This window comes from Excalfactoria chinensis, chromosome 23 (assembly GCF_039878825.1).
Source record: "Excalfactoria chinensis isolate bCotChi1 chromosome 23, bCotChi1.hap2, whole genome shotgun sequence".
Classification (NCBI taxonomy): Eukaryota; Metazoa; Chordata; class Aves; order Galliformes; family Phasianidae; genus Excalfactoria; species Excalfactoria chinensis.
In genome coordinates, this window is record NC_092847.1 from 1,881,162 (window position 1) to 1,900,763 (window position 19,602).

Consider the following 19,602-nt stretch of genomic DNA (forward strand, 5'->3'; position numbering starts at 1 on the left):
TCCTGTTGGCTTCCTGCACTTTTCTGAGCACGTTGCTGCTGCTTCCAGGCTGTGTGTGTTTCAGCCAAACCAGAGCTGCTCCTTCTGCAGCAGCAGTGCAATGCAACCCCTCGTTTGCACAGCAACGCTGAGCACAACAGCTGGAAGCACAGGCTGAGCAGGGACGCTCAGTGCATGGCATCCACCTGCAGTGCATGGCATCAACCTGCAGTGCATGGCATCCACCTGCAGTGCATGGCATCCACCTGCAGTGCATGGCACCCACCTGCAGTGCATGGCATCCACCTGCAGTGCATGGCATCAACCTGCAGTGCATGGCATCCACCTGCAATGCATGGCATCCACCTGCAGTGCATGGCATCAACCTGCAGTGCATGGCATTCACCTGCAATGCATGACCTCCTGGTCATCCACCTGAGGTCCTGGCCGTGCTCCTGCTGCCACGTGCTGTCAGCAGCTGTGACCTCAGAATTGCAACAGCTCAGGAATTACCCACACAGAGCTGTGCAGGAGCTTTGGGGCTGAAGGCTGAGCAGCACACAGCTGTGCCCCCACCAACCACCCCCAGCTGCAGCCACTTGGGGCCATTCCCCATCCATCAGCCTTCAGGAGCAGAGCTCAAAAACAAAGTGGGCTGATGCTGTTCCCGTGGGGCTGGTTTGCTTCCCAGCAAAGGAAGGCAGCACAGGGGGCTGTGGGGAGCTCTGCATGCTGCTGGGTGCTGCTGCACCGCTCTGCATTTCCTCATTCCTCCTGGGTGTGACGCTGAGATACCGGAGTGTGAAACTCAATTTGTAAGTCCTTAATGTTGTATTTGTCAAGGTAGAACCGTGTCACGGAGTCAATTTTTGGCAGCTCGTAGCATCAATGTGACGTGGGACGGAGCATGTGAAAAACACCCTGTGTTTCTGCACCCTATGGCACAGAGGGGGGGGGGATGTTTAACAGTGATTCAAGCTCTTGGCTCTGTACCTGGTTCCTTTGTTTGGTGGGTAGCTAATTAATAGGAGGGAAAATAGTGAATGAATGAAGGTTGTTGGCTTGGGTTTAAGCGCTGCCTTGGGTTTAAGCGCTGCCTTGGCTCGCTTTGCAAGGAAAATATTTGTTTTGAGGTATGTGATGGAGTTAATCTCGTGTTGCTGACAGCACAAAGCACGCCTGGGCTGTCTTTTGTCTTTAGTATTTAAAGCCTAAAATGCCTTTTATAGTTCAGGTCAGGAGGGGCAGATCTACTGGTGTGAATGCTGTAAGGTTGGGTGTTGCAGTGGGTTGGGATCGTTGTGGGGAGGCTGCCTGGGGCAGGAAGGAGAGCTGGTCCTTTAAAGCCAGCTATCCTCTAAGGTTAGGCCCTCTGTTTTCCTTCCCCTGCTGAAGGTTCCTAACCCTGTGTGCTCTTACAACCCCGGCTGGGCTGTGCCATTGACTGCAGCCTGTTCTCAGGCCCAGAGAGCTGCAAACTAAAAACGTGACATCATTGCTTCTGCTTCCTCATGATGTTTGTGAAGAGACTTTCAGAGCAGCGCCCACGTGGTTCTCCCCTTATCAGGGCACCGAATGGCTCCGTGCTGTAGTCATCAGGGGATGTGATTGTACCCATGGAGGGCAGGGCTGGGATTGGGCACAGCCCAGCTCTGTGGGCACACAGTGACAGCCTGGTGCTCCCCTGACCCTGGGCAGACCCAGCTCAACACCTTCCTGCCATCACCCTGCAGACCAGACCAGCATCAGCTGTGGCCCCTGGGGTGTTGCAGGCAGGAGCTGATTTGAAAGCAACCCCAAACCAGATGTGCCCATCAGTCCCCCTCCCCTATTCCCTCTTTCCGAGTTGTTTTGCCCTTTTAATTAAAGCCCGTGGTGTTGCTTCATATTGGAGAGCAGCAATAAATATGCTGAACAGGTCGCAATGGAAAGCTGTGCTCTGGGGGCAGGGCTGGGTTTGGTGCCCATCTGTAGAGCAGCAATGGGGAAGCACAGAAGGATGGGAGGCCCAAAGTGCATCGCATGCAGCTGGAATCCTTGCCTTGAATATGGTTGGGTTTTACTTATAAAGCAAAGATTGAGGGGTGACCCTGCAGTGGTGGATGGTGATGCAGTGGAGGGGTGACTCCAGCACCTGCAGTGGGGCTGTGGTGGGTGATGGAATGAAGCTCTGATGCAGATAAAGGAGAGTGGAGGCTTTGGGATGCATTTAATTCAGTGTAAGGAGCTGATTGAGACCCTCTCTGTGACCCCAGGTTCTCTCTCTGCTGTTTTCCCTCCTCTCCCAGTGTCAGCACTGCAGTCATTGGGAGCCCATTGCCTCCCAGGTGAGAAGCATCAATCAGGATGATGAAAGCAGAGCAGCAGCTGCTTTGGGACGTGTATTAGGGGATGATGAATGACAGGAAGGATGTCTGCAGTGATCCGTGCTCTCCCCACTAAAGCAAAGTTCAAGGCTTTATGATTAAAGGCTGTTCTTGCCTGCTTGATAATCAGGCCCAGGTTATACACAGATAGAGGGGAAATTGGTTTGGGGTTCTGTATTGCTTCCATGAGACAGTGTCTTATTAAAGTGACTGCTATTGAGGACAGCGTGTTTCCTTCAGTTAAAATAGGTGATGCTGGGTATTTCTCACCTGCCTTGCTATCGCTGCTTCTGCTACTGTGCCACTATGGGCCTCAAAGAGGCTGCAAGCAAGGATTTGGCTGCTGGAAGCCCTGTGGGATGTGCTGTTCAGCACCTGAGCAACGTTGCTTTCCTCCCCTGCTGTCATTTTGTGCTTGTAAGATGGAGAAGAGGACAAAAATAAGCCCAATTACGGTGACACTCTGGTGGTTCCACCAGTAGTTTAGCTCAGCAGATCTGAAGTGCCAGTGGCATTTCTGCCCGCACAATATGTGCATGCCTTATCTCCCCCCCCCTTATTTAAGTGTGTGAAAATCTCCTAGGAAACATCGCCCTAATGATCTGCCTCCTCCCCGTGCTGCAGTTCCTGCACATGAAGCAGAAAGCTGCTCTCTAAATAGGCTGCCTGCTCCTCCCCATGGAATGGCAGTGGGCAGAGGATGGGGTGCAATGGATGGAGTTGTGGCATTGGGTTGTTGGCTTTGTTTGCTGGCTTCCTGCTGGAGGTCACCCCACTAAGGGTGTCTTTTCAAGGCTGTGGTGCTGCTGTCCCCAAACCACCACTTGTTTGGGAGCAAACAGCAGCTGGTGAGAGCTGGCACGACACAAACCAGCCCTTCCCTTTGTCCTTTGCTTGGGACAAAGCCAAGCCAACTTGCCCCCCCTTCTCTGGGTCCTCCAGCAGATTGGAGCCCTGGGCAAGCACTTAATGCTGCTTAATCCCCTCCCCTACGTGGGATGTGTACAAGGGGAAGGTGATAAAGCACACGGCTGCACACACTGTACTGCCTGATGGTCGGGTCATTGCAGGCTGCTGCCCGGAGTTCAACCTGTGATTCCTTTTGGGATCCTGTGAAGAACAGACAGAAACTGGTATTTTCAGCTTATGAGGTTGGAAAATTGTCCATCTATTCGCTCTTCCCTGCAGGCAAGGTGCTAATTGCCCAGGCGGCTCCTAAAAGCTGTTTTCATACACATTTGCACAACAGATTTTGAAAGGCCATGAGGACCTTCTTAAAGCTGCTGCAAACCAGAACCAGTCGCCCCGTGTTTCACAATAATGACATTTTTGGGACCTGCCAAATGCTTAGTTTTATCACTTCTAATTCCAATGGTCTGTGATCCCGTGTTCCTGGCTGTGATGGATTACCTCCTCATCGTGCAAGCAAAGCGCAGCCTGCAGTCAGAGCAGGGAAACCTGAAATCAATGCATTTATTTTTCAGGGGCCTCTGTGTTATCTTGCTGTCTCACTGAGCTGCTGTCGTCTGGAAAATGAACCCCATTAACATGCAGGTCAGGCTGCAAAGGGGTGATTTCTTTCTCCTTAAGGCTTCTGGATGGGTATGGCAACGTGGTGGGTGTTGTAGCAGAGGAGCTCACACACCAGAGCTCTGCCCATCACCTGCAATAGTGCAGAGTGGGAGTGATGTGCTGGGAGGGATGTTTGTTCCTTATGCATTGGGTGGTTTGAGGCTATGCAAGACAGAATGAAGGTGTGCTCTGGCTGCTGTCCTGGGCCTCTCAAAGCTCTATTTGCATTGGTAGCCTTGGAATCACAGAATCACTATGGTTGGAAAAGACCCCTAGGATCACCCAGCCCAACAACCCACCTATAAGAGAAGAGCAAGGGAATAAATCCAAGCATCCTTAGCCTTGCCAAGGAGCACCAGAGATGGCTTTCCATGCAGTGCTGTGGGACTTTGAGGCTGAACCATGCAGACCTGCAGCCCACATCGCTGCTGGTTCCATTCATAACCATTGGGTGCATCAGGTTCCAGCTTGAGGCTTAGCAACGTGCTTCACCTGTCACATGGAGGTGACAGCAAGCACGGCCTCGGTGAGGGATGGATTTACAGCTAAGTGTTGGATGCAGGTGAAACGTGGCAATCACTGCTAACCCTTGGAAATGAGCTGAGGTTGGAACCCTCACAGTCCGAGGTCTCCTGGGTAGGTTGATTTTGATGGTGAGACTTAATAATTAAATGAATTTCTACCTCCCCGAAAACTAATTGGGAAAGGATTACTGGGAGGAAATTGGAGATGCAAAGGAAAGGTTCCCCCTCCCTGATGTGACCCGTTCCTGCTGCCTGGGCAGGTGCTCAGCCAGGTGCTGCTTTCTCTCGCAGGTGATTTGTGCATAACAGAATGCACTGTGGCTCGAGGCTGATTCTGCTGCACTCGGGATGGATGCTGTGCTGCCATCAGCACCGCTCACATCCCACCTGCTCCAAAAGCCCCATGTGGGATGCAGGGGAATGAAGCATTGCTTAGGAACTTACAGAGGTCCCCAGAGCCCTGGGCGGCCCCATTCAGTTAATATCCCAACTTCTGACAGCCAATATCCACTGTCCTGCCCCACGACTAATTAATTTTATACATGAGTGGATTTAACACCATCATTTAGCTCCGTCTGCTAGAAGAGGCTTTGAAGTACAAACTGATTATGCAGGGAGCAAGCTGGGAGCTGGTTAATAAGCTCCACCAAAGTGTGTGTGCTGCTGGGAGGCCACGTTAGATGAAACACAGAGGCTTTTTATTGTTGTTTTGCCTCAGATTTCAGCTTGAAGATGAGGAGGGTTCGCGGTGACAGCGCTGGGAAGCATTTAAAGGTGTTCATGTGCAGGGTCTGGCTCTGCTGCTCTGAGAGCTCCGTTGGTTCATCGCCTCATTTGTTGGGCTTTGCTTTGCTTTGGGCAGGCTGCGTGTTGATGGAGGAGATCAAATGGAAGCAGCTGAACGAGCATTGCTTGGTTGTTCCTAAATCCTGCTGCTGTCTCCCTCTGCTAAAGGCATCCTCTCTGGGTGGGCCCTCAGTAGCCACGTCCCTTTGTCTTGATCACCTTGAATAATAGGCGAGGAGGTGATTTAATTGATCGCCTTTTACATCGGCTGTTTGTTTCTTGCTTTTGTTGCTATTCCGCTTAGCAGATCCGGCTCAGACAGAGCACTTTGAATAGCGGGCTGAGAGGCTGGGGCATCACCAAGGGGCACAGCCGTCCTTTCCGATGTGGCACTGTCCTCTAGTGGAATAGGGGCTGCGCCTGGAGGTCTCTGGGCACGTTTCAGAAGAGGCGCATCGCTGAGATGTGCATTGCAGCGACCCGGCCGTGCTTGGGATCTAACGTGGTCTCCAGGAAGGTGAAAGCAAAGCTCTCCATCTCTCCCAACGCAGATCTGCAGGGCAGCTTTCAGCCTCTCGTACCGCAGCCCCGGGGCGTATCCCAACAGCGCTGCGCTTCCGAGCTCCGCGAGGTGGCGCTATATTGCCGGCTCTGGGTCCGGGCGGTGCCTGATGGAGCTGCCCTTGTGGGGGGCTGGAGGGGGGATAAGGCGTTATTGGGGTGCTGTCAGCTTCAGAGAGCGGTGCTGGAGGTTCGGGGTTCGGCAGCAACGCGCTGCTGGGGGAGGCTTTGTGCATCTGCTGGAGAGGCTGCGGTGCGATGGAGCCACGGGAGTGACGGCGAGTTGGGAGTGGAAGGGATGTGAAATGAGGCTGAAACGGGTTGATCGCTTCGCTTCCCGGCAGGGGAAAAAAAAAAGCCTTTCCGGTTCTGTTGCTGCCCTGGAGGTATTTCTGGTTTGCACCACAAGTGACGGGGGAATTACCCCTCGGTCTGCTGCTCTCTTGCTGACGTGGCTGCGCTTGGATGTCAGATGCTGGAAATCGTTTTTGCAGCCTCTGGAAGTGCTGGGCTGCAGGAGGGGGAGCTGCAGATTGCTCCCTTGTTAGCACGGCAGGGACAAGTTCAAGGCCTGTTGGTACCATGCTTCCAACTGCTGTGCCATTCCTTCCCATCTCTTTCAGGCTTTGATGTGAGGATTGTAGTTGCCCAAATGTGGCTCTAATAGCCACAGAGGTGCTTCCCTGTCCGTGCTCAGGCTGGGGTTGCTGGCTGTCACCAGCACGTGGCCAGACCATGTCTGAGATCTTATTTAAGAAGCAGCACGTTGCTCAAGTTGCTTCGTGATGCTCGGGGATTTCATCCCCTTGCTTCATGCCTCGGGAGTGACTCCAGGCTTGGCCCCGTGTCTTGCAAAACCCACTTGGCATCTTTAGGAGAGCTGATGTTTTTGGCGAGTTGGAGCTTCTGATAAATGTTTGTTGGCACATCTGATTTATTGTCTGCCTCTGTTCCCAAGGAGACCACATATGGAGCAGGCTGAGATAAGCAGCTTATAACCCAAAGGTGGCTGCCTTAAAATATCGGCGTCCCTTCCTCTGTTGCTATTGATAGCGAGCTCTCACTGTTTCCCTACTATCTTTATTTCACTCTGTTATCAGAATTAAATGCTCAGTGCTGTGCTGAGGAACCTCTCTGTCTTTAGATTAGGCTGAAGCTATACGTTCAGTTGGGTTTTTCCTGTTATGGCTCTGAATGCGGATCCATTGAATATAATGGCAGTCTGTGGGCTGCTGGTGGTTTGTGCCAACATCCAGAGCTGGCAGCCCATGGAACGAGCACAGGAGGTGTTTGTCAGCTCACCTGGAGGGATAAAGGCAGCTGCATCCTGAGCTGGGCAAGGCAATGGGTCACATCTGGGGTTCTGTTCGAGTCATCAGGGCGTTGATTGCTGCCTCTTTGTCCCCAGGCCTTTTGCAGTCCAAGTTTGGTTTCAAAGAGCAGATGAGGACAGTGAGAGAATTTGTGAGGGAGAGGTGAAGGAAATGACAAAGAGAGAAAGAATTCATTTCTAGCAGAGAAACGTTCAGCCCGTAATTAACGTGGGTTCTCCACGCTTGTATGTGCATGCACGCAGCCAAGCAGAGCTGCCTTTGATCTCTGCAAGGCTCAGGAGAGCAGAGGCTGTGAAATCAGACTTATTAGGGACAGAGCATGGGGATAACTGTAGTGCTTCCCTTGGAGGGCTGGAAAACAGCAGGCTTGGGTTTGCTCAGCACCTCCCATAGCCTGCAGAGCACGTGAAGAGATGCAGTGGAGCTAAATACAGCAAAGCACTGAGAGGGGAAGCGATGCTGCATCTGCAATAAATGCAGATCAAGTCTTCTTCGTCAGCTTTGTTTCTTGTTCTATGTTTTTTCTCCCTCAGTGCTGTCCAAAACGTGAGCCTTGCTTTCTAATGAGAAATCAATAGGGTGCAGACTCACTTTGTTAAGCTTGTGTCACGCATGCACGATGACAAGGCTCTGCAGGCAGCAAAGCAGCTGAAGTGTCCCTCTGGCTGTTAACTGCCTAGAAAATGCTGGTGCTTTCTTAAAGCATAGCATAGTTGATATTTCCCAATGAGAGGGGATTTGGGGTGGTGCATCAGCAGCTTGGAGGTCATTTCATAGGAGATGTTGGAGGCCAGCATCCTGCTTTTCCCTTTTGTCATTCTTAAATAGTGCATACATTGCAGAGCACGTCTCTTAGTTTGATGTATTCCGAAGCCATGAAGGTTTGGAAGAACCTGTTTTGCATGCAGGCTTTTGATGCCTATTTGTCTAAAGGGAAGGTTCACTTTGTGTGACAGAGCAAGAGGAAAGCCTAATAATGCAGCAGGACTGTGGGAATGTTGGCGTAGAGGCAGCTTCTTGCTTGAAGTATGAGATGACTGAGTACGTGTACCGGGAGAGCTGAATCTGCTCATAGACTTGCAAATGCACATTGAAATAGGAAGAATGATCTATAGCTGCAGGAACGGGCCCAGCTCAGCTCTCTGTTGCAGCCTCAGAGCTCAGAAACTCCTCTGCAGTTCTGGCTTTACCTCTGATGGAGCCGGTTGTGCTGTTCCCTTACCATCCCTTGGCTGTTTTGTTTACAGGGTATGTTCTTGGAGCCTACAAGTTGCTATGCTTGTGCAGATTGTTGCACAATAAGCACCCGTAGCTGTTATACTCTACGAGCCTGTAGACACTCCCTTAATCCAAATAATAGTATACAAAGGCTGTTTACTTGGGATATGTGCTGTTCCTTGGGGTATGCTTTCACAAACCACACAGGCTGCAAACGTAATAAGCTCAGTGACAATAACCTCTCAAGACAAAGTAATTAGATGGTTTATAATGAACGAGCATTTTACCTGACTTAAATTAACGCCAGCTCTTGAATGGCAGAGAGAAGAGCTGAGATGGCTCAGCCATTCCTGCCTCCTGTCATACCCAGTGAATGTAGGGCTCAGTCCCAGGAGAGGTGGCCCATCTTCATCTGGTTTGAAGCGGATGAGCTGCATTCCAGGCTACAACGAGAGAGTCTCGCATGCGGAGTCTCCCTCTATAATCACCATGTTGGTTTGTATTGATAGAGATCACACACTGAATTTCATTACAGGATGATGCTGACCGTGGTCTTTGCAGTGCGCTCGCTGTCGTCCCCTTGGCAGCTGCTTTGCATCTTGGAGTTGGCTGCAGTTCAGTGGCAGAGGAATTCTTTACTGTTTGTCATTGGAAAGCACTTTGGGGGTGAATGGTGTTACATAAATGGGAGATTATGATTAGGCATTAATCTGTACTTGGAATAATGAAGAATATTTAACTGTGCTTTTTCATCTAGCAATCTTCACTTAACAGGAAGAGGAATCAATCGATTTATCACTGTCTCCCTATGACATTCTCCTACCCCTCCAGCTGGAACAGCAGAAAATGCTTGACCACGGAGGGCTGCGTGATTGAACAGAGCCCTGTGATCCAGATTGAAGCTATTTATCCTCAGTGGCTTTGGGAATTCGACTTTCAAATGATTTCATCCAAACAAGTCTGCTACCCTGAGCCTACCAGTCAGTGTTACACAACCTCAGGGAGCTGCTGGGGGCGATGCTGGTGCAGTATGTGACAGCTGAGAGCCCTGTGGCAGAGGTCAGGCTATGGGCATTGATTTCAGCTAAGTGGTCAGTGGTAGGAGGCTGTGCAAGGCTGGTGGTAGCACTGACTTTGAGTCCAAAATTGAAGGTTCTTTGCCTGTTTAATCTCTATTAAATGAAACCAGATCTGATTTAGAGACATTAACGTTCTTAGAGTTAATGAGGAGAAAGGCCTTAGGATGGTGTTCTTGTCTTGCAGCTTTGTGCTCTGCTTTAGGACTGTGTTGGCTGCTCAATGAAGATCATTTTAACTCCCATCCTCAGCCCAGACCACAGCCATGCATCTTGTGTGTATTGGACTGACTAAACCCTGCTGCTCCTGCTCCATTTGTTCTAGAAGTTGTCTGTCTTCATGTTCAACATGAATGAACCACGTCCCTTACCAAGCCTGACATTCCAATGGATTCATGAGTTTCCAGGGCTGTGCTACAGCATATGAATCCTTGTGTAAAAAGAAAGGGAGGAACACAAGAAACAAGTGGTGAAGTAGAGATGTTAGTTAGCCCTGAGAAGTTAAAGCACATCAGAGGGTTTCTAGATGCATCTAACACAAAGCAGCTGATGCACAGCTAGATCGGTACATCTATCAACCTGGAAGGGAACTCCAAGTGAGTCTTGGAACCTTAACCCTAAACATCAGGGCCCCATAAAGAGGCAGTGCTGGCTTTACCACAAGCTGCTTAGTCAGGTCTATTTTAACTTCAGAGAGAAAGCTGCTCTAGATAGGGTTGGTAGGTTTGGTAACATTCCTGACAGCTGGAGCAATAGATGATGTTTGTTTACTTTTCATATACTACATACAATTTATTATTATTATTTTTTTTAGGATAAAGATAGAACTTACTTAAGAGTTGGCTCATCTTTTATTTCAAGCTGATGCCTGGTAGAGATGAACTAGCACCAACAGGCCTGTGTAATTATAGTAGTTCATAGTAGAACTTCCAGTTCTGTGTGCATGAGAGCAGATAAGAGAGCAAAATCAGAGTTAGTGACTTGCACATCCATGCTCATTACAGCCCATAGAACGCACAGTCCAAGCATTTTATTGCATGGGCAAACACAACACAGGAAATCCAGACGAGGCATACAGACATCCATAGGCACACCAATATATACACATCAATATACATTTATACAACGCAGAAGAGGTAGCACCATTAATTAAGGAATACGTATAATGCAGTAAAGACATGAGACAAGTCCGATCTGCCTTCTTTGTACCTCTTCAAAGCATCAAGAGAAGTTATGGAATGATTTATTCAGCATCAATCAGAGATTAAAAATGTAGTCAGGTCTCTTATGTGACTGTAACTTGAATTTTCCAAAGGTGATCCTTCAGGTAATGGGACAGTGGATAGTTAATAAAGAAAATGCTTATTGCTATCAACTCCCATAATGAACTTTAAATCCATTACTACTTAGAGGAATGAAGGTGACCGTATGCTTCAGGATAAAGCTAGGCACAAACCTTGAATATTTCACTTGATTGTTTCTCCCTACCTTCAAACAGACTAAATTCTGTCTTAGAGAAATGCCTAAAACAAAGAAAAAACAACACAGAATTGGATGGATTTCAATGGTGATCTTAACCAAAGCTCTGCTGTAGTCCCGAAGTCACATTAAATGATAACAAATATCAGTATTTAGGTTTAGCTGGCAGGTGTATGGGGGGAAAAGAAACTGAAACCTCTCAACTTAATTCCTGCAGAAACGTGATCCTAAAAGTACTGAAAGATGAAGGCAAGCAAGCTCAGTAAGACAGCTCCTCAGTCATCATTCAGGAGCTCTCTTGCATACCTCAGATGTCCAGAGAGCAAGCTGCTAAAAGCAAGAGAGAGATCATAGAGCCAAAGCTACAACACTTGGAGACATTTGTTTGGCTGCTCTTGAATGCTCTGGGCAAAGGGTGGTCTGTGTGGCTTCACAAGCAAGGCTCCTTCAGAGCATTATCCATCAACCAAACCAAGTATTTTTTGAGACATTTAAGCTGTATTTCCAGTGAGGGAAAGACCTCCCTGTTAATACTGTTATAGAAAAGAAGAAAAATACTGTCAAAGACGTGTTAATTGTGGAGATTTAAGTGTAAAAGGAAAACAGACCAGGACCTCAGTGTAAATGCACCTGCTGTCTGTATGTCCAGGTGTTAGAGATGCAGATCTCATCAAGCCATGTCTCTGATCAGAATAATGCATACACAGCAGGCAGATGTAAGAGATGAAGGAAGGCTACAGTAAAAGATGACAACTTCCTTTTTTAGGGTTGCTCTCCAGATTTCCTAGCTTCCTCTATTGTTGAAGCTCTGGTGGGCCAGCAGGAAGAAGAGTCCAAAACAAACAGCAGTGCAATGTATCTAGGGGAAATACTGTGGTGTATCTGAGATAAATGTTATCTGATATACTCCTCCTCGGAGATGCATGACGTGTCTTCATCTGTGTTTTCCTCCAAATCTGGCAAGTTGCCCCATAGCAACACATTCACACCTGGTGGAAAAGAAGGTAAGACAAACGAGGAAGAAAACAGAAAAGGTATTTTTGGCTTGTGACCTCGTTTTCAGGTTGCTCTAGTGTCTAATTTCAGAGTGAATAACTGCTGCACAACCTGGGAAATCATATTCACATTAAACGTATCGAGACTATTTCCTACTTTTCTTCCAAAAGTGATCTTAAGTGTTGTTTACAGCACAGTTCAAAGAATTAAGCCTCTGTATACCGATGTATTCACATAGCTATTGATAGTCCCTTCATGGCTGATTTATTTTTAAACGCATTGATTTGAAGCACGGGTGATGCTGAAAGGTTTAGACAATAAGTTACTCTCATGCGCAAGGCAGAGAAATGATTTGTCAGAATGCTATGCACTCCTGAAGACTCAAGGCAGATTATGCTAGACACTTGGCATCCAAACAAGATCGAGCTGAATAAAGCAGTGAGCACGAGCTGTAATTTCAGCTTGAGCTAATGGGGACTCAGTTCTATAGGGTCAAAGTGACAACATGACTCACCCAAAAAAGAGTGCCCATTGGACAGCTGCCTGATAGCACAGTAAAGCCATACATACTGTTATAAATAGCAGCCAGTGGCCACGTTGCTTCTGCTCGTTATAACAGTGCCTCAGAAAATCCTGACTTCTGTCTTAGAGAACAGGAGGTTAAGTTTCCTGATGAAGGCTCATTTCTGCTAGAAACATTAACTTACCAAATAACTACCGCTACCTCCTCCAAAGTAGCTCGCTAGATTAGCAATACAGTAACACTTGCTGTATGCCTCCATATGTTGTATGTTCTCCATATGCTTTAACTACATTGAGATGTCTCATTAGAAAGTGGATTTGGAATTCAGGATTTCAGGGAAGAGAGGGAAACATATGTGTTCCTTACCAGAAGAGTCTAGTCTGTTGGTGCCAAAGACTGCTTGGCTATAGAACATCCAGAAGTGACCATTATTACAGGACAGCAGGCAAGGTTTGCAGGGAGAAATCACATGATAACCCACTATGTTACCACTGGAAAGACAAGTGAAATAGTGAGCAATGCAAATGCCTGATGAAAAGGTAATTCTTTCTTCTTTATCTAACTCAAATTAATGTTCTATAGCCAGGGTACAAGACAGCCATGCGATGCTTCTATTGTGATAAAGGGAATGTAATTAAGCAAGCATCAAAAATATTTAGAGAACAACTGCCAGAAGTTATGGACTATCAAAGTTTTACATCTTTGGCACAGAGAACCATTTAGTAACATAAATTGTGTAATCCAGAGCAGTAATCTGGAGTAGTTTGCATACCAATGGTACTGTATCACTAATTGTATTGTTGTTTTTTTCTCCTGTAGGCCAGTGACTCCATTGGAATCAAATCCATCGTGTGCATACAGTCCCTCTACAGCGAAACACTGTATGAGAGAGTATCAGGAGTAGGAGGAGTATTGAGACTGAGAACAGCGATGCCTTATCTGGTGGGAGCTTAATGATAGGCTTTCTACTTTCTCAGTCACGTACTCCAGTGAGGTATTTCTGTCATGAGAAGGCAAAATTTTACCATAACCCACTCCTACCCTTTAAATCGGAACGAGGTAAAAGTCAGTCATGAAGCAGAGAGGATCCTCTCAACTCCACAAGAAACGTGTTAGGGTTGTTTTTTAATCTTAAATATCATGCATTAGTAAGGAGGATAAAAGAACTCCAAGAACTTTAGTGACAGCATCTTCCATCTGCTAGCAACAACTAGATCTGCCAAGAGGATGTTCTATTAATTAGAATGAATAACTACTTCTTACTGCGGCCTTATTCACACAATTATCTCAGTGTTGAAGCAGACGTTTAATCAAGCAGGTGGCACGCAAGCCTTCCCATATACTCAGACTACTGACAAGGTTGTCACATTTCCACTTGGGACTTGGGCAGAAATAGACTGGCAGCCAAGCCCAGAAGCAGTGGGCTGAGTTCCTATCAGGCAGCATTAAGTCTGAAATGGAGCATGCAATCTGTTCCAAAGCTGAAGGAACTGCAGCAGTCTGCGGTGAGAAGGCTGAGCAGCACTGGGGCTCTGCATGCACGATGGGTGGGTGCTGCTGCCACTGAATGACATCCTTACCACTTCAAACATGCAATGTTCTTCAGTTTGCACTTGCAGATCTCAGTGAAATAGCAGCTGCCGATGAAGTCAATGGTGCTGGGTGGGAAGAATGGAAAAGTTTAGCTACGGTTCTGCTTCCAGCAGCAAGGATTCAATCATACAGATGTGAAATCCCAACGAAGCCATGTTAGCATCAGTTTTGTGCATCTCTTCATTCATTTAAAGCTCTCCCAGGAGGAAACTGGGCCCTTTTCCTATCAGATAGGGGCAATGCTCCCAAAGGAACAAGAAGACCCACACGATGCCCCATTGGATCTGCATTGGAGAACCCAGAAAGCCCTCCCACACCACCAACACCCACAGGTGGGGCCCTGCTGCCTCATGGCCCAGCTCCCAGCACAGCAGCTTAAAGCCTTGGGGAAAGCAGGCCTTGGATCTCTTTATCTCCTTTTGAACCCCTTACTTTTCTTATTAGCCTCGTCGTTCTTCAATCTTATTTCCTTAGCATTCAAATGTTGTTATGGGAAAGCAGCACAGCCAACCCTTAAAGCCTTGTTGTTCCGGGAACAGGGCAGAGCAGGTTGGTTCTGTTTGCAGGTTATCACAGTGCAGTTTGCGTTACGAAAGAGATCCGGTGTTTCACCCTACGGGTTGTGCGGCCCGGTTCGGGCCTCCCGATGCGGTTCTTACCCCGAGGGTGGGATGTCTGTGGAGAAAAGGTCGGTGTCGGTGTCGGCCAGCAGCACGGCCTTCATCCCCCGTGAGCTCAGCACCTGCTGGCAGTAGCGGCAGCACAACACGGTCACGTTCCGGTCCGCAAACGTGCAGCCATTGCCCGACATTGCGGGCGGCCGCCTGTGGGAACCGCCGCTCCCGTCAGGGCTGCTAACGGCCACGCTTCTTCCTGTCAGTTTGAAATCCCAACCTCTGTCACCCATTGGTCGTAGCGGGACACGCCCCCCTGTTCTGATTGGTGAAGAGTAAGGGCGGGGAGCTCGCTTTCCTGCTAGGCATTGGAGGAGCTAAGTGGCACCACCCCTACCGGCCGGACATTGGCGGAGGGGTACGCCCTGCTTCGCTCTCATTGGTCCCTCCGGCAAGTTCTTTGCATATCTCGCCCCGCCCCTCCGCAGTCCTCGGGGCGGAGGCCACAGCTCTTCGCCAAGCCCCGCCCACTGCTCCACGGGGGGGCGGAGCCACAAGAGCCAACCGGTGGGCTCTCCCGATTGGCCGTCACTCCCGCTTATCAGCCCCAACTCTCTCCATCCATTGGCTGCAGCGAGTGGCGGGGGCGGGCCCTGCTGCGGGCTACCGAGGGGTTAGCGGGTGGCGGGCGGGCGGGCAGCAGCGGCCGGAGGACGCCGGCCTGCGTGAGGCGGCTCCGCAGTGCCCAGGTAACCGGCCCGCCCGGCCGTGGGACACCCCCACAGCGGGGAGCAGCCGCTGGGCCTCCCTTTACAGCCCCTTCCCTTCAGCTCTTCCCCTCTGGTATCTGGTAGTGCCCCCGAGGCGGGGTTGTGGTGTGGGCCCGTGTGTGTGTGTGTGTGTGTGACCCCCCCCCCCCCAACGGGATCCGCCGCCGTTTCCTTCCCCACCGCCCTTATTGTTCTGTGTGGCGGGATGCGGATCCGTTGTGTTTATTCACTCCTTCCTCCCATGGGGTGTGTGTGTGTGTGTGTGTTGGGGGGGGGGGTGAGATTAAAAGGGTGAAAAAAAAAAAGCAAAAAAAAGCAAAAAAAAAAACCCCAAAAGAACCGACTTACCGCCGTCAGGGGGTACCGCCCCTCCCCGCCCCTCACCTGCCCGCCCCCTCAAGCTCCGCTCCCTCTCTGCAGGCACACAGCGACCGAGCCGCTGGACGGATCGGATTCACCGCCCCCTTCAACAACTCCAACCCCCCCCCTCCATTACAACCAGCCATGCGCTGCGCCAGGACGGCCCCCGGGCTGCGCCGCTGACGGGAGGGGTCGGGCTGATGCTGAGCTGCCGCCGCCGCGCTGCCCCCTGCGCTGCCCCCCGCCCCATCTCCATGGACTGATCCCTTTGCCAATCCTTATTCTTCCTTCCCCCCCCTTTCCCCTTTTTCCCCCCCCCCTTTTTTATTTTCCCTTCCCCATCCCCCCTTTCCTCCCCCCCTTTCCCCTTATATTTTCGGGGCGTTGAGGGGCGAAATCGCCTTTATAGGTCGTGGATCCGCTTGGAGGTTCTTTTTTAAGCTTGAAAACATGACGTCGCCAGCCAAATTCAAAAAGGATAAGGAGATCATCGCCGAATACGACACTCAGGTGAAAGGTAGGGACCGCTTCGTTCCGTCTGCTCCTTGCGGCTCTGCCCCTCGCGATGGTGGGAGTTTGCAGTGGATGTTGGGTGGGGAAGGGGAAATGCTTTGCAGATTGCCTGGAATCTGCAGAGCTCGCTCGTAATGCAATGCTGGGTTTGCTATGCAATGCTGGGTTTGCTTTGCAGTGCCTTTTTCCTCCCCCCCCCCCCCCCCTTCGTCTTCCATAGGGTGAGTTCCTCCCGTGCTGTGTTGCTATTTTAAGGTGTCTCGGCTTTCTTAGCGAACGAGACGGATCTTTTCGAGTTCGGAGGGGGATCCGTGTTGTTCTGTCTGCTGTTCTGAGCCGGGGTTTCGCGTTTGAAATATGAGAGCCGCTTAATTGCTTTTTAATCCTCCCATCGTAGGAATCTTTGCAGTATCTATGCGGGGTCGGAAGAGCCTCTTTCAGTCAGCGGTAACTGGGACTTTGCTGAGGGTCCCTGTAAAGCAATTTGTGCTGGAAAGTTCCATTATTCGGGCTTTTGCTCTTGGTCAGCCCCTACCATTGCTGCCTGCTCTCCTCCCTGTGCTCTTGAGTGCAACGCCTCAAGGTTGCAGTGCGTGCATGCACACCCAGACGGTTGCATGCGGGCAGAGCTGAAGCAAGCTGATGCTCCAATGTTACTCCAATATCATTGCAGGGAAGGTAATAAAGCAGCAGAGGCATATTTGCAATGATTGTGCAAATCTTCTGCAGAATTCAGCTGGCTGGGCTTCAGGCCATCATGTGCCAAAGGGGAAAGAGGGAAAAAAAGAAGAAGAAAGATGGTGAAATGTCTGCTTAGCTTCTTGTTCTTTCTTTTTCTGTGAAGTTTTTCAATAGAAGGCTTATTAAAAGCAATCATGGTTGCTCGTGCTTGGCTTGATGTGTGGCTGTGAGGGCGTTACGAGGGTTCGTGATTTATCTCATGGGTTCAAACTTGCTCGGTATGCTTGTAGCCTGCAAGAAGGATGGCCTTTGGGCAGGGCTGACAGCGTGAAATCAATGGGAGTTTAAAACAACAACAACAAAAAAAGGTGGTTTAAATCTGAAGTAGGAAACCTAGGTTGAAAGTGACGATTAAAAATCACTCTGCTATTGTACGCTGAGCTGTTTCCTCCTGCTGGGAGGTGTGTGCTGCTTGTGGGCCATTGGGATGGCTTGGCGTGTCCCATCCTAACCCCAGTGCTGTGCACCTAGAAGAGATTTGGGCAGCTTTGTTTTAAATGTAGGGCTGGATGAGAGCTGCTTTTGGTTGGCTTTGTTTGTCAATTGGGTTCTTGAAGATAGAAATGGAGAAGAATGGGTTTCTTTTTTACTCGTTGAGTTTCTGTTCCTGTTTTCTCATCGTTTCTGATGGAAATGGGAATTGGAGACTGTGGTAGTTGGTAAATGCAGAATTTGGGATGAAACTAAATAAATACCGACTGTGACATGTCAAAGGGTTCACAGTGACCAGTGGGGCTGTAGAATCACTCAGGCTCATCCCACCTCTCTGTGTGTTGGAAAAGCAAAACCATTTTCTTCCTCATTTAAAAGAGACCAACGGGAGCAGAGCTGGGAGGAACCCCTCCATCTGCAGAGACCATCGGTGCCAGAGCTTGGGTCAGCTCCTCCTGTACGCTCCAGCTGCATCCTCATCCTCTGGGCAGCTCTGGGCTCCTGTCCCCGTGTGGTGGAGCTTGCCTTACATCTCAGATGCTTTGGTTTCGGGTCAGATAGCGATCTGGCAGCATCAGAGTGGAAAGACCTCTTCAGCTTGTAATGCAGGAGGGTGCTGGGCTGTGCTGCAGTGGGAGCATGAGCAGTGTTAAACACTGACATGTGGCGCTGCCCAGTCATTAAGAATCCAGCAGAATATTGGTGTCCTGATGGTGTTCGTACACAGGGGCAGCGTGGAAGTGGTGCTAAGTGGGATGATGGGATGTTCAGCATCTTCTGTGACAATGGTGGGAATGAGACCAGTTGCTGGTGCACCATGCAGCACTGGCTGCTCTTCTCCTCATGGGGGGGAGCTCTGGGATGTTCTGTGCTGGTATTTAGCACTCTGGATGCTGGGTTCTGCATTGGAGCTGTGTTTAGAGGCTCCATTTAAAAGCATTTACCCACTAACGTACTCAAGTGCTTTAAATTATTACTGATAGAATGATTGAGCTTTGTTTAAAAATTTAATAGTCTTAAGTTAATCAACGACTCCTTCCAGGATGATATTGGTTTATGGCTAATAGATCATTTACACAATGCTTTCTGGTTTTCTGTTGCTAAATTAACTTGGTCATTCTTTATTGTAAGAAGTGTATGGGAGGGGATGGGATGCTGATGGGGGGGGGGTGACATTCTGGGTGCGGGGAGGGGAGGTGGGCAGGATGCTGATGAAGGGGATGAGATGCTGATGGAGGAGACTTTGTTCTCCCTTCCCTGTGTGTATAGTCTTCTAGAAGCCAGCTTTGCTTTCTGGGTTGAGGTTCTTGCAGTGGTTTCTGCATGCAGCTAGTTGAGATGAGCTCCCTCCAATCTCAGATAGGTGATGATCCAATGTGAGTCCAATGACAGACCTCTGCCTTGCATGTATCAAAGTGTTGGTGGGCGCAGCCTGCAGCATGGGGCTGTGCTGCCTGGTCTCTGTGTGCTGCTGGATGTGTGGCTGTGCTCCTTGTGAAGGCTCCCTGAGATCACTGCTTTTGGGGGGGGCAATGATGAAATGTCCGTGTCACACAGCAGGAATTCTCTTGACAAGACGACATGGGGTCAGCAGGGGAGGGAAGCATGGCTTTGATACGTCCCTGTACCATGTGCTCGCAGAGATGGTGAGTTCTGTGAAGCAGGAAAGTGAGATTCTGCCGTCTCCATATGGAGCCTTTGATATCTCGAGCTCATCCCCTTGTTTGGATTGTCTGTCCCGATTCCTTTCCACAAGTTGTGGTAAAGCAGAGATAATGACTTTATGCTGTAATTCTGTGCCGTTCGGGCTGTGCCCCACTGAGGGCTCTCAGACTATTTGGTTTCATGTATTAAATCAGAGCATGCTTTTGCTGTGGAAAGAAAAGCCAGTGATTTATCTCTTAATTCTTCACATGTATATATATATATATATATATTTTTCTCCTTGCATCCCATGGGAGCATTATATTTAATTAGTTTGTATGAAGCTCCAGTAAATAGCTTCATGGTTCGGGCTACAGAAATTTAATGCTGATTTTATTTATTTTTACGTGCAGGAGCTGCTCCTGTCCTTCAGCAGGCTCTGACAAAGGCAGCTTGCAGCACCTGCACTACTCAAAGCAGTCCTGGGGCTGTGGGGTTTGGTTTATTAGGGGAGGGGGGGG

General features: G+C 49.3%; 2 protein-coding genes across 5 annotated transcripts in view; one reads left to right on the forward strand and one right to left on the reverse strand.

Moving 5' to 3' along the window:
- Nucleotides 1–10,308: 10,308 nt before the first annotated feature.
- FAM72A (family with sequence similarity 72 member A) lies at nucleotides 10,309–15,005 on the reverse strand. Its single transcript, XM_072356066.1, has 4 exons — nucleotides 14,667–15,005; nucleotides 13,995–14,072; nucleotides 12,781–12,905; nucleotides 10,309–11,884 (listed from the first exon to the last, which is right to left on the reverse strand). The coding sequence occupies exons 1-4, from the start codon at nucleotides 14,912–14,914 to the stop codon at nucleotides 11,790–11,792; spliced, it is 546 nt and encodes a 181-aa protein (XP_072212167.1). The 5' UTR covers nucleotides 14,915–15,005; the 3' UTR covers nucleotides 10,309–11,789.
- A 332-nt stretch (nucleotides 15,006–15,337) lies between these two features.
- SRGAP2 (SLIT-ROBO Rho GTPase activating protein 2) overlaps nucleotides 15,338–19,602 on the forward strand; it is a 77,901-nt gene continuing 73,636 nt past the window's right edge. For 2 of the 4 annotated variants that reach the window (XM_072355759.1, XM_072355761.1), the window contains exon 1: nucleotides 15,920–16,268. In XM_072355759.1, coding sequence (XP_072211860.1) covers nucleotides 16,202–16,268 — 67 coding nt within the window. In that variant the 5' untranslated portion in view covers nucleotides 15,920–16,201. Of the gene's footprint in view, nucleotides 15,371–15,910; nucleotides 16,269–19,602 lie in introns of those variants that run through there. The other 2 variants (XM_072355757.1, XM_072355762.1) reach the window with 2 other exon arrangements.

Excerpts from the sequence above, each read along its gene's own strand:
- FAM72A (XM_072356066.1), bottom strand. The coding sequence starts at position 14,914 with ATGGGTGACAGAGGTTGGGATTTCAAACTGACAGGAAGAAGCGTGGCC. Across the intron at positions 14,073-14,666 it reads ACAGACATCCCACCCTCGGG|CACCATTGACTTCATCGGCA; the intron begins GTAAGAACCGCA and ends CTTCCCACCCAG. Across the intron at positions 11,885-12,780 it reads CAACAGACTAGACTCTTCTG|GTGTGAATGTGTTGCTATGG; the intron begins GTAAGGAACACA and ends CTTTTCCACCAG.